Below are 13892 nucleotides of genomic sequence, written 5' to 3'. Positions count from 1 at the left end.
AATAAACAAATATCTACTATTTTGAATGGATGCAATATAAGATTATTGCAAGTGTGGCTTACTTGTAAATATGAAGCGTGTGGGTTTTTCCATTTCGGCGAATTTCATATTTTGGGAGTCCACAGTACCGGTCCATTTCCATATCATCTTTGTACCATTTGAGTTCTGGAGCTGGGGTACCTATAGACATAGATATACTATATTAAACTCATTATAAATAAACAAATGCCCCTTGTTTCACAAAGTGCTAGTTATGTGTATTTATTGCAGATATAATTTGTGTGTAAATATTCTCTTCTACACAAATCTAGTTGTAAAAATATGCAGTAAACAAGCCCCAGTATAGCAGCTTTGGCCTGAATGTGTTTTTGGCTATTGCTTCATGTTTGTGAAGTGTCACGATGGAACAGCTGCTGCTGTTGGATGGTCCCACCCATGCAATCTGCTTGCAGTTAAAAACATGACTTCTTGAAAAACCAGCTGGTGGCTGTTGCACTTTAGGAGCAGTTAAGGAAGAGTAACAGTTCATTTTGTGCCTTCAAGGTGAAATCCTTCCTTTGTTTTCAGATTAGTCACATCCTGTCTCTTCACGCCAAAATCAATCTGAAAAGTTCCGGTTACTCCAACAAACAAACAAGGCAGAGACACGACAGTGAGCGAGGCCTACCTGATACCACACATGTGAATTTCACATTACAGTTTTCTGACACTGCCTTTGATTTCAAGGTGGTGTCAAAAGACGGCTGTATGTCTTCAGTCAGCTGAGCCATGACGCTGCACAATGTGCTCCTGGAGAGAAACACTCACGCATTAGAGAGACAATTTCTTGCTTCAAATAACAAACAGTTACAATTCACTCCAGTGATGTCTTCACCTCTGTGCAGGACATTCCAATTACTTACTTAAATGAGAGGAAAAGATGTTAATGTAAGTTTTTGGTAGTGAGGAGAATGTGAAAGAGTGACAGAAACTTGTGAGATGTCAAGCAAAACAAAGATATCAATCCAGCACTGAAACTGAAAGATGACTGAAACCACTGGACAAATTAGACATTTACATTACTGTTAAAACTTGTGCTGTTTTCATTCTCGGGGTAAACCAGATTCTTTGGTTAACATGTTAGTTGGGAGGAGTGTTTTGAAATAGGGATTACCTCATTGGTCTGTAGTGAGAATACCTTGAATAGCTATTCAGGAAGGAGGCAAATAAAGAAACGTCACTAATTAATTAAGATCTACATATATGGGACCCACCTGAATAAAATTGTTTCATACCTGTCCTCCTCTTTAACAAAAGGAGCATTTGTAGATTGCAAAAGTACAATAATTGTTTATACGATAAATATGATTTTTGATTCACAGTGTGTTTACCGCTATCCTAAAAATTGATAGTTTGACTACCATCATTATTTACTTTTCCAACTACAGTTATTTCAATTTAGAGAGAAATTTTTCCATATGTTTCATGTTTGTCATACTTTAACCTGCGTGACCCAGACGTGTCTTCTTGACCACCATGCAATATAAATCTAGTTCTTTGAAAATATGAGTGTGCTTCTCAAGAAACAGAAATTTACATGCTCTGCAAAAACATAGATCATGGATGAGACTGTCTACCTGTTTTCAGGCCTAACATTGGAGAGGTAAGTATTGCGGCTTTCTGAACGGCCATTGGAAGAGCCCATGTCCTCTTCACTGAAGCTGCTTGTCCTCCCATTGCCAGAAAAAGAGCGAGTCATTGGCCTTCTGGAATTCATTGTCCACGCACTCAATTCACCAGAAATGTTCAATCTGAGATAAATGTATCACCCACAGTACAAGGCTGCTCCTTGTTCACAGCCACCGCTTGTCAATGATCAAGGCTCAAAGTTAATGGTGGTATCCATGTAAAAGCTCCTGGAGAAAAAAAAAGAAACAGTTCAGAATAATAACACAATCTGCTAAAAGTTAACTGAAGAAAGTATAAAATACAGTCTGGGTTATTTGCGCCTACAAAACTTAAACACAGTTCCAACTCAATGCTTGTCCTAGCTGACCAAGCTAAGTACTTGCATTGGAGCAAGTTATAAATAGGATAAGCTATCAGGTTGTGGAAGGGCTGTTAGTGGTCAAACACAACCCTAAGACATGTTATTTGCTTGTATGTGTTAAGAATACAGTTGAGGTGAGTGTTAGTCATGATAAAAGTTAGTAAATTTTCTAACTCACCATGAAGATGTTGTCAGGGTTGTTTTGGAGCCAGAGTGTGTGAAGAAAATCTCTGTAACCGCCTATCATAGACATGCATGTGTTGCCAGCAGGGCCCTATTTATAGCAGACCCACAAATAGGTGCAGGAGCACATCAGATTTTCCGAAACTAGACTTTAGACTTTACAAATAAATCTAAAAACTAAAAAGAGTTTATGGCAAAATCTAGCCATTTAAACCAGAACACACTGACTGAAATCACATCTCAAATTTCATCAGTGGTCATGGTGGCACATAAGAACCTCACTGTTTTGCTTTGATCCAACTCAACAAGTTGGAGAAACGGTTTCGCGTCTTGGTGAGACACTGTAGCCGACTAAATGTGGACTTGCAAAACATGTCTATGGAATATGGTTCAAGATGCAGCTGATGACAAGCAATGGTTTATGTCCTATGCTGTGCTCGAGTGTTGCTAAAGGACGGCCCATCTCATTTTGTGTTGCAACCCATGGTCAAATCATGGCCACCCATTTGTTGCCGACATTTCACATCTGACAAAAACAGGCTTGCAAAATCTAAACTTTGATTTAGAGATGAAGAAGTGTTTTAGAATATTGGTTTGTTAGATAGATTCTTCTTCAAATATGTCTTGAGTTGTATTGAAAAGGCATTAAATTAGTTTCTGGGATTGAAGTTCCTTTGTACCATAAATCTTGTTTATTATTTTGTTGTTCCATTTCTAGAACTGTTTTCTGGTTCCACTGCAACTAACCATTTTATCTTGAACACAACATTTTTAAAGAGAAATTGTATGCTTTCCTGGTTAAATAAAGACAGCTAGAATATAGCTTTCACAAACAAACAAACAAACAAACAAACTTATTGAACCTAATGGTTTTTTTTGTTGTTGCAAAAATGGTACATATCAATATGGCTCCAGTATAAGAGGAGGAATGTAGACAGTAGATATCTCATTACATATTTTAATATTTACAAAAAAGAATAGTCTAGAATAAACATCTATAAACATATTGTATGTAGTTTTTTTTTTATTTAAAAGCTGATAAACAGTCTAAGGAGATATCTATCTCCTAAAATATATGTAAACATAATAGACTGGATATTCTTAATTGACCTGTCACTCAGCCAATGTATTGTGCTAAAATGCAGTTGCTTGTTTACAATAGGACATTTCACATACATCACATTATGGCGAAAAAAGAAACTGGATATATGTTGGATACTGTTGAGCAAATTTTAAAGTGTAATTTATCTGCGTAAATTAGAGGACCTGTATGGTTTTATTTCTTAAATATATCATTGAAAAATCCAGCATGTGGCTTCTCTATCTCCGGTATGTCCAGTTTTAGAGGCAATGTTTACTTTGTAAGTCTCCAAACTGTGACCTCAGCCTGTGATTTTACTGCACCTGAATAGAGGCCAGATTGCTCACTACCGTAATGCCAGGAAAAGGGATTTTACTTGCATCTCCTTTAAAAACTTTGCATAAATTTTATACACTTAACTGCCACAAATTTGACTCTTGGGTGTTTTTAAATATAAGATATATTGTCACTTCATGATTTACAGAACATGTAGAGAGCCGAAGATTTTATTTCATTGTTTATTCTGACAGATGCCTGTGTATTATGAATTTTACGGTAATGCGTTTGCGTGTTCTGTCATGTTCCGGGAAAGCGAACAGTTTTCCTCTCTTAACTTATGTTATGAACTCTGACCAAACACATTCTTGTTGAGCTGCTGAACTGGTGCGAGGCTGTCGGCAGGTATGCAGTAACACATGTAACTTTATGGTCATATTACTCACTGAGGGGCTTTTTGTCTAAAATAGGTAGTTTATAACCGGATAGTACTCTGTGATATACCGTTGAATCTGACTTTTACCAGAAATGAGAAGTTAGCGGCTGAGGCTAGACTTTTAATTCTGCGATTTCTTAATGCTCTTTTTTTTTTTTTTTTTTTTTACAGTAGTTAATGGAGGCTTTCAACGTGTGTCGGTAGGAAGCTATAAGGAGTGAAAGTGCTCAATTTTAATGTTTACTTTTTAAAACTTCTTACAGTCCGTTATAACAAGTAGAAAATGCACTTATGACTGGATCCCGTCCCAAGCCCTGTCAAATGATGATCAGAGGTATGTTTTATTCTCTACGTCGCCTCAGCAGTGTTTCTTTTCTTAACGTGCACATTTAAGTGTAATTTCACACGACTGACATTCTGATGTGATTTGTTTCAGACATTGTCATAGTGCAGCATCCTGTCTGTGTGTGTGTACCTGTGAACCACAAGGTGACTCTGAGTGTCCGAGCTGAGGGCACAGGGGTCCTCAGCTACCAGTGGTTCTCTGAAAATGAAAACAAGGTATGTGAGATTTCTAAGCCACAACAAAGTGAACTTTTTGTTTTGTGATGACCACTGTTTGTTGCGGTGAACTCTGGTGTCTGTGTTAATTCTGATGTACAGATCTCTCGTAGTATCTCTTTATCTCAATGACCAAAACAACTACAAACAAACATGTAAATAGAGAACAGCTTTACTGATTGTTTTTTTTTCTCCCCATCAAGGTGCCTGGTGGTACTCAAGCAGACCTGACTTTCAGAGCTCAGAAAACTCAGCTCTATGTGTGCAGAGTGAACGACCAGTTCTATAACTATGTGTTCAGCGAATGGGTGAAAGTGAAGGTGTTGGACATTGATAAATCAGGTAATGCTTTCTGACTGTGCGATGCTGGAACAGTTTTTTTTTTTTGCTTTGCATATTTGCAGCTGAGCCTGAGCCTGTGAATCGGTTTAGTACATGTTGCTAGTTTCCTGTGGGTTTTAATGACTTTCTCTCTAACCCTCAGGCCTGCCGGCTCATTGGCAGGGCGAGCCACATATCGCTATCAACCCTAAACCACAGACAATTCAGCATGGTGCAAAGCTCACTCTCCGCTGTGCTGCTTTTGGCATCCCTGCCCCACACTACCAGTGGTACAGAAATGGACAGCCACTGCAGGACAAGACTAGTGACATGCTGCAGGTAAGGAAGCCAGTGTTTACTGACCTCCCTGCTGATAGTGATACCTAATATTTTACTGTCCTTTTATTGAACAGCTGTGTAATTTATTTAGTTTACTTAACCTATTTATGCCAGAAATATGAATTGTAGTGAACATATGTATGAGGAAATGGCCAGAAAGACAAGCAATATCATTATACTTGCAGATTGACCATGCAACAGCTGACCATGCGGGATCCTACCTGTGCTCAATATCTAACGTGCTAGAGGAGAGGTGGACTGAACCAGTCGATGTTGACACTGGTGAGTCAAAGCTAAAACCTCTGTTGTCAGCTCTGTAAAAGTCTGTCTTTTCCCAATATTAGCCTTGTATTTTCCTCTGACTTTACTTCCTCCTTTTCTAAAAGGGGAGTGAAGAAAATCAGTTATTCTTCTCAAACCCTTCATTCCACTGATTTAGCCCTGAGGGTTTAAGTTGTTTCCATTATGCAGGAGGTACTTTCCCATTTCTACAGACTAAAAAGGAAGTTGTTCGACTCCAAATAGTACTTGGTCCGAGCCTGAGACACAAAACAGGAAAGTGATGTAAAATGAAACCAGTTCTTGCAGCATTTCTCCTGTTTACAACTTACACTGTGGCGTGGACAGAGAATATGTTTCTAAAAAGTGTTAGATTGTATGTGTCCTCTACACAAAATCGGTACTCGTATTTTACTTGAGATTTATGGTAATCAAATACTGATTTTGTGCTTTTTTTTAAAATATCCTCTAGTGCAACCTCGGCAGCATGTTCCTGCAGCACCCACGGGTATGGTTTTATGGAAAGAAACACAGGGTCATGCTATTTTTAATCACAGCACATACTGGAATTTCCTTTGTCACTATGATTAAAATTCTCCTTTTATCTTTCTTTTAGCCAGTGATAAAGTTGCTCTGCTTATTGGCAACCTGAATTACTCCCACCACCCCGGCTTGATGGCCCCCATCATGGATGTACACGAGCTGGGAAACCTCCTGCAGCAGCTTGACTTCAGAATCGTTTCCTTGCTGGATCTCACCAGAGAGGAGATGCTGGCCGCTATTGACAAGTTCATTGAGCTCCTTGACAGAGGAGTTTATGGTGAGTACAATTTGTTTTTATGTATTTTTTCTAAATCACGTACTAATCAGCTAAATGGCAAGAATTTGACAACATTTTGGAAATATTTCTTAATTTAACGATTTTTGTGGGATCCAAAGCGTTGTAGCTTTGTTTTTCATATTCTGTGCCACTTATCTGCTGTTGCCAGAGTTCATGAACCAATGGATCAGTTTAGGCAGAGAAGAGGTAAAAAAAAAAAAAGAAAACAAAAGAGGGGTACATGGCGTTTCTTGAATGCTTGCAAAACTTTAGGAGAACAGGTTTATATAGTATTTGTAGGTACATTTGTAGGTGCAAACCAAGCCAAAGAATAAATAAAAAAATCATCTAAACTTCTTTATGTGTATGATAATCAGCTATACAGTGTTATGTCTGGCTTAATACATACAGCAAATGGCTTCAACAGTGAGTCATCTTGTTCAGGGGAAGTAAGTCACTTCTGTTATTAACCAGCAGACATGTACACATTATATACACAGAGCTGTAATATGAAGTTGTACTGATGACAACATTTGAACAGTGATAAGAAACCCGTTATTATACATCAGGATGATACTCTCTGTCACTATTCTCTCTTTCTCTTGTTAATATCAAAACAAAAATAGAAAACCTGAGAATCCAGATATGTTTTGAAACATACTGTGCTGTAAAGAAATCCGGCATCTCTTTGCCTGTGTAACTTCCAAATATCACTTATGATTTATCCCAGAATTACAGACTCTATGCAGAGTGAAATGTGTCGACTACACTTCTTTTTGTCTTGCAGTGGTAACCAGACATGTATTTTATCACTTTTGACAGGCCTTTTCTACTATGCGGGCCATGGATATGAGCATGCTGGGAAGAACTACTTGGTCGCCGTTGATGCTCCACAACCGTACAGAACTGAAAACTGTGTCTGTGTGCAGAGGGTCATGCACAGCATGCAGGAAAAGCAGACTGCACTGAGTGTCATCCTGCTGGATACCTGTAGAAAATGGTAAATGCAACAAGTAATTTCTTTCACGACTGGACTGTGATACATGTGTTTCACAATTACCTGTACTAACTAAAGATTGTACATCATTATACTGTCACATGCATACTGTGCATACACTCTGCTGTTTACATATCAGTTAATGTTGTTAGAAAATTATCTCATTAAGATACATTCTTCTAAAAACTGCATTTTTCTCTTTGTAGGTACAACCAGGATTGCATACCATCAGTCATCATGCCATCAGGACCAAGTGGGAACACAGTTTATGGTTACGCTACGTATGTACTTTTTACTAGTTATTCTGTTAAATATGCTATCACAAACACTGAAACCTCTGGCTTGTGAACACATTTATTTATTCATTTTTGCCCTATGAGATAAGAATATTATTCCATATCAGTCCGTATTCGGGTTGCAGCGGCATACCCGTGAGATGCAAATTGGAAATCATCAGACTGTGATGCACATTTGATTATCTGTGGTATTGAAAGGAAAATGCAGCCTCATGCAGGCTCATCAACTTACACCAGTGAAAATGAAGGGAAGTGAGGCTGATGTCTCCAGTCTTTATTACCCGTCATAAAAGAAAATAAAATCAGCAGTGTTTGATTACTTCAGATGTCCTAAAAATGAACTAGAGGTTATGCTTGATGACAGATATTCAGGCGGCAAAAAATGAAGATGCAAAGTGGCTGCCAAAGGAGGAACTCTTCTGTGTTCATTCTTTTGAGGCCATTGTGTACGACTACATGCTGTGGTAGTGTGATATTTATTGAGACAGCTGTCCTATCATGAAATTCTCAAACCATCGCAACCCCAGGCAACATACTGTGGAATGGAAAGTTATTTATATAATTAAAACAACCTAGCTAAATGTTTCTTACGTGTTTGTAAAGTGTATAAATCATTTCTCATTGCAGATGTGAAGATGCTGAGGCGTACGAGGTCCAGGACGGGGGGAAAAGTACTGGAATCTTCACTAAGTACTTGAACAGGCACATTCTACAACCTGGGAAAGTCACACATGTCTTGGAGATGGTGTCTGAGGGTGAGTATTTCCAATAAGGGTGTGGTTTTGATTTTGTGAACATGATAATAAATTCAAAACATATCAGATGAAACTAAATTGTTGCTGTAACAACACGTTTAGTTTTTTGACCATGCTAAATAATACTAAGTCGTTAGTTTCTGAGACTGAAGTATTGATAAACTTAAGGCGAACTCGCATCTGATTTGTATTTAGTTAATGACTGATATAACATTCCACATTTTAGTTGGCTGACAGTTACATAATCATGGTACGTAGAGCTGAAGGGAACAGGTTGTTCTTTGGCGTGCGTGATGGACCACAGACAAGTTTTATAATTGCTTATAAATCATTATTATGTTGTTTACTCAGGACTTGTAAGTATAGCTGTGACTGAGCTGGGGCGAGGAGTTATCAAGTTGTCCTGTCTTTCAGGGGGTGTTTGTCCGTTTGATGAGCCTGTGGTAGGATAATTTTTTGAGGTACCATTAGCATGTGACCTCATTCTTTGGAAATTCACACTGTTGGCTAGAGAACAGCCAGAAACCCGAGAGCTGCGGAGTGCAGGACAGCTGCTCTGCCGTTTGGGCACCTCCTCTCATGGGTTCACTCACAAATCAGAGCTAGCAGGACAGGACACCCTGCTGACAGCACTCTGTCTGTCTGTGTTAATGTACCAGTGGAAATTTAGATGAACAAATACGTCTTTAGCTATGATTTTTCTTTGAAATCATCATACTTTTTTTAAAAATTTGAAAGCCACAATGTAGGTAAAAACGTAGAAATTCTTGAGTCTAGTTTTGATATCTGCTGATCTTGTCCAAACCTTGATGTTGATTTCTCATCCTTTTTAATAGGAGTGTTGTAAAATATCTCTAAAGCTATTTTAATTATTCCCATGTTTGTATGTGTTTAATGTTGGGAGTCTGGGGTTTTCCCAAAACAAATTTAGATGAGCTAATAATTATGAATATTATTAGCCTAATTTGTCAAATTTCCCAAAGTTCCTCAATTCCAGCCATGTGAATCTGATCAACATTTTCTAAAAGTCACTCATTGCTCACTCTTAGTTACTGCAAAACTCCAGCAGTCTCATGATCAAAAGTGTTGTAAGGTATTATTGAAGATTTTGCATATATTCAATTTATTAGTTATATTTTCAAAATTTACCAAAATCGACTGGGTATGAAAGTGAGGTAAAAAAAATGGAAATTTTAATGTGCAGTTGCTCTGGATTTTCAATCATATTTACCTACACTTTATCCCTTTCTTTACACCAGATCTCGGCAGAGACCCTCTAGTCATAGGAAAGCAGGCGGTGGAAATCAAACACACGCTGAAGGAACCTCGATCCCTTACAGATAAAGTTCGAACAACCGGCCACACAAAGGAACTACACCGGCGAGATGCCTGCTGGAAACAAGCAAATAGTGAGTATAAGAACATTTTTTAAAATCAGTTTCTGAAAGTTCTAGGTAAAATAAAAGGTATGTAAATATATACCCACACCCCCCATGTAGTTTGTTTTCCATCTGATAAATCCATGGTAAATTTCATCTGATGATCTGCTATCGGAGAGAGAGATAGTTCTGTTAAGTCCTCGTCACACCACCCACATCTCAGCATGTGACAAACCAAGTGTAGACTTTGTGGTTTAATTTGATGTTTTCCGCCCTATTCCACAGAAGCTACGCATTGGGTTGGAGAAATCAAAACAGGAAACTTGTTCCTTTCACATCGTGTTGTTTAAACTTTCTCAAATGTACTTAAAGCTTTCAAAACCTGAATCATGATATTGTGGGCTGATCTCTGAATCTCCTCAGACTCCATCAGACCAGACAAAAGTCTGCAGCTTAAAACCGAGCAACTGAAACTCCCTAATGTGGTTATTCTGAGGCTCTGCAAAATGAACTTCTCTATTTAATAAATACCACATGAAAAAACTGTCAAACAGTTTTGAAGCAAGTTGTTTTTAGTCTGCATTCTTAAAATAAAACATTTCATATCTCCTTTCAGAGCTACCACGGAGGAAGCGGCTGATGTTTCTTTGCGGAGTGGAAGTGGAAGTCAGCTTCTCAGCTTTATTCTCTAACGTCTTGGTTGCTTTTGCCACAGTCAAGACAACAGGCCCACATACCCAGGACTGCACCGTCACTCTCAGAAGCGTACCTGTAAATATTTTTATTTCTACTTCAAACTATCAGACATGTTTCCAAGCTTTACTGCCTGTCATGCTAATAGGAGATGCAAGGGATCCATACTATGAAGCAATTTTAAAAGGGACACAAGCACGTTATACATGTAAAGTCTTTCTTTTTTGAGAGCTAAACTCGACAATGGGTTGTAAAACTACAAGTTGTAACTACATCATAAGTTCCACACTGCTCACGGTAGATTGCTGTCAGTTTCCATCAGCCTCTCGGAGTTTCTTAATGATGACCATTCACACCCACGTTTCACATGTCTAAGGAAGTGCTGCCCATATATAGGCTTCCAGCCTGCTGCAACCACAGGCAAAGCAGGAAGTTTTAATAGTAGTCTGCTGCACTTGTATTGTGCAATGCATCCGCATATTAAAAGACAGAATGTTGGACCACACTGACATCTAGTGACTGATTTTTTTAACCTGCTACAAAGCTTTCTAGCAATGATTCAGTGTCATAAATATTCTAAATATAAGAGCTATTTATTTTCATGACGTTGGTTAATATGTACTAATGGTACTAATAAAATTGTTTATGCTCTAAATCCTTAGACAATGGAAGACATATTTTCCAGGCCTGGCATGTCAGAGGAAATGGACTCTCTACTACTTAGGCAATCTGAAAACTCAGACTGTACTTTGAGACTTTGCGCCCTTCAGAAGCTTAAGGTATGCAGTCTATGACATGTGTCCCAGTTCTGTTCCTATGAAGTGTTTGCTTCTTTGCAGTAACTGTGTTCTGTTTCCCATTTGGCTTTGGCAGGAATCGATGCTCATCAAAGTGGATCTACACTATACTCACAGAGACAGTAAGCTGCGCCAGACAGAAAGCCAGCATTTGGACATTGGAAAGCCTCTGGTCGCTTCCTGTAAACTGTACAGGAGAAATCATGCAGCAACAGGAAAGAAGAAAGAAGGTGCTTCTGCTCAAAGTATGGGCAACATTTCAAATGGCAAACCCCTGCTGCCTCAGACTCTGCCTGGCACATGTCGTCCTTTCACTCGTCAGGCGTTGTGCCCTGCCAAAATTGCAGTTACACCGAGCAATGAACCTGAGGAGAATGATGAAACGGAACTGCAAGACCTTTACCTTTGACATCTAATCTTTCTGGTTCTACACTTGTAAATACTAGCTGAAATTCGGATGTTTGCTACAGTTGCTGATCATACATGTTACATGTCTGTGATTGATGATGATAATGAATGAGTGAATGACTGAGATTTGTGTTCTGTTTGTGTTACCAGCCTTTAATTCATCGCACAGTACTGAAAACACATTAACACTGTACAATGACTGTATAATGCTTCTAAAAAACATTACTTGTACATGACACTTTCTCCATCAGTGCTAAACTGGCTGGCCTAATTTATCATATGAAGACATTACTGGCAGTAATTTAAATAATAAAGATTACTACTTTCATCATTATTTTGATTGTCAATCTTTCGAAAAGATGTCATTATATTTTGCTTAACTAAAAAACAAATAGTGTAGATAGTGTTTTTTTAGGGAAATGCATTTAAGTTCACAGTGAAGCTGAATGCAGGTTGGTTTAAAGGTACACAAAGTAAGTGAGAAATGTGTGTGAATGCTACTTTTGACCACAGACTGTATAATAAAGAATTATACAGTCTATGCTTTTGACCCAGCAGCATTAAAGTAACATTTTGTGCAGTAATTAGTACTGATGGACTCATTGGTACAGAGTGTAGATTTTAGAAGAACCTATATTTCTGTTATAACTTATCAGGGATAATAGTAAATGGGAGGGGGGAGAGAGGGATATACAAGATAATAAATATAAAAATATACAAAGTTTCTGGAAGCTTAATGGCATTTTGCTCCACATATATTTCAACCTATCACTCTGAAACAGATTTGTGTGTTTTTCTTAACCTAAATAAGAACAATTTCAACATTAACTGATGCAGAAAAGGCTAAATCTGAAAATGTATTAACCCTCCTCATAACACAACTTATCATACCCATTTCAGGGTAGTTTTGAAATAAGAAAAATACTGCAATGGACAGAAACGTACTACGTTAACTGGATTTAAGTTGAAAACGCAGCTAACTTTTAACATCTTCCAAGTGTAAGCTAACGTCAGCGTTATGTCGCGCTACAGCCAGACGCAGTTTGGTGAGAAGGTATTGTTTAAGTAGCAAATACAGCTTTCATGTTGTACTTTTAACATGCTTCAAATACCCTATAGCTAACGTAACCTAGTTAAACGCTAACTACTGTAACTACCGTCGCATTTGTAGCTTAACTTTGTCGCGACGAAGACGCCGCATTTAGTCACTGTGGCTCCCAATGTAAAAATAAATAACAAACACTATTATATATTTCGTGTATAATGTACTATTCGTATTAACAATGTAAAATGAGTATGTGCAAAGTAACACATCTGAAAACAGTCGCATAGTAAGTGTGAACTGTATTATTCTTATTGACAGAATTCGCCCCAGCGCATTCAGTCCCCGCTAGCTCGCCGTGATCGTATAGTGGTTAGTACTCTGCGTTGTGGCCGCAGCAACCCCGGTTCGAATCCGGGTCACGGCAGAGAATCAGCTCTGATAGTGGGACAAGCTTTTAGATATTGATAAACATTTTTGCTTTAAGTACTTCAGATGTGTCAAGTCACAATTATACTAGTTCAGTATGTCGTCTCTGAGTTCAGGCCTTGCACTTTTTGTGAGCTTCAGCAAGCATTTAACGTCTACGTTTAATTTGCGTGTCTTAAGTTGAAATAACTGCGTTTAAACGGTAGTAAAAATACACTAATATTGCTTTACACCATCCTTTTGAAACCCCGAAGAGTTCTGTCAAAAGGCTGGGATATATTTTTATGATTTTCATTGACGCTATATCAAAGTGTAATAACGGGGATTGACCTGCAGGTGGCGGTCTAATATATTTAATATCCAGCCAATAGGACACAGAGGAGGTTCTGTGACACCTGAGGCCAGTGGTTTTAGGCCAACCTGGCATGAGTTTGGTGTCTTTAGAGATATAAAATCAACCAGACACGACAGACTAGAGTGATTTTTTATTCTAGCATTGCTTGTGGAGTCATAAACTGTGTAAAATATTAGAGTTTAATCACACCTATAACTATCTAAACCTAATAAGGAGTTGAGTGGATTTTTGTCATAGGTTTTGGTTGATCATCCAATAGTGCTGCAATATCCTACAACGGCCTAAAAAATCTGTGGAGGATCTTTCACAAATAGGGGGAGCATTTTAAATAGTTGCTTAATGGATATCTGAGGGACAGGACAAATTATCGTGCAAAGAATAGAACAATATTGCAAATTAAAACACCCCACGCTCCC

At 38.2% G+C, this 13892-nt stretch overlaps 1 protein-coding gene and 1 non-coding gene across 2 annotated transcripts; both read left to right on the top strand.

The window, feature by feature from the left end:
- Positions 1-3860: 3860 nt before the first annotated feature.
- malt3 (MALT paracaspase 3) lies at positions 3861-11984 on the top strand. Its single transcript, XM_022216476.2, has 15 exons — positions 3861-3974; positions 4269-4339; positions 4442-4566; positions 4770-4908; positions 5051-5226; positions 5412-5508; positions 5978-6013; positions 6122-6325; positions 7148-7325; positions 7529-7603; positions 8246-8373; positions 9633-9782; positions 10369-10523; positions 11108-11224; positions 11319-11984. Exons 2-15 carry the CDS (start codon positions 4297-4299, stop codon positions 11649-11651), a joined length of 1956 nt encoding a protein of 651 aa, XP_022072168.1. The 5' UTR covers positions 3861-3974; positions 4269-4296; the 3' UTR covers positions 11652-11984.
- Positions 11985-13047: 1063 nt separating this feature from the next.
- Positions 13048-13119, top strand: trnah-gug (transfer RNA histidin (anticodon GUG)). The gene has a single exon. It is a non-coding gene; the product is annotated as a tRNA-His (tRNA).
- The last annotated feature ends 773 nt before the right edge of the window (positions 13120-13892 follow it).

This window comes from Acanthochromis polyacanthus, chromosome 8, assembly GCF_021347895.1.
Source record: "Acanthochromis polyacanthus isolate Apoly-LR-REF ecotype Palm Island chromosome 8, KAUST_Apoly_ChrSc, whole genome shotgun sequence".
NCBI classification, from domain to species: Eukaryota; Metazoa; Chordata; class Actinopteri; family Pomacentridae; genus Acanthochromis; species Acanthochromis polyacanthus.
The sequence above is the reverse complement of the archived record's forward strand: the minus strand, read 5'-3'. Positions and strand labels throughout refer to the sequence as shown.

Bases quoted from the DNA above. Each gene is read 5' to 3' on its own strand.
- malt3 (XM_022216476.2), top strand. From the start codon at position 4,297: ATGACTGGATCCCGTCCCAAGCCCTGTCAAATGATGATCAGAG. The intron at 7,326-7,528 runs GTAAATGCAACA...TTCTCTTTGTAG, and splicing joins CTGGATACCTGTAGAAAATG to GTACAACCAGGATTGCATAC. The intron at 8,374-9,632 runs GTGAGTATTTCC...TCTTTACACCAG, and splicing joins CTTGGAGATGGTGTCTGAGG to ATCTCGGCAGAGACCCTCTA.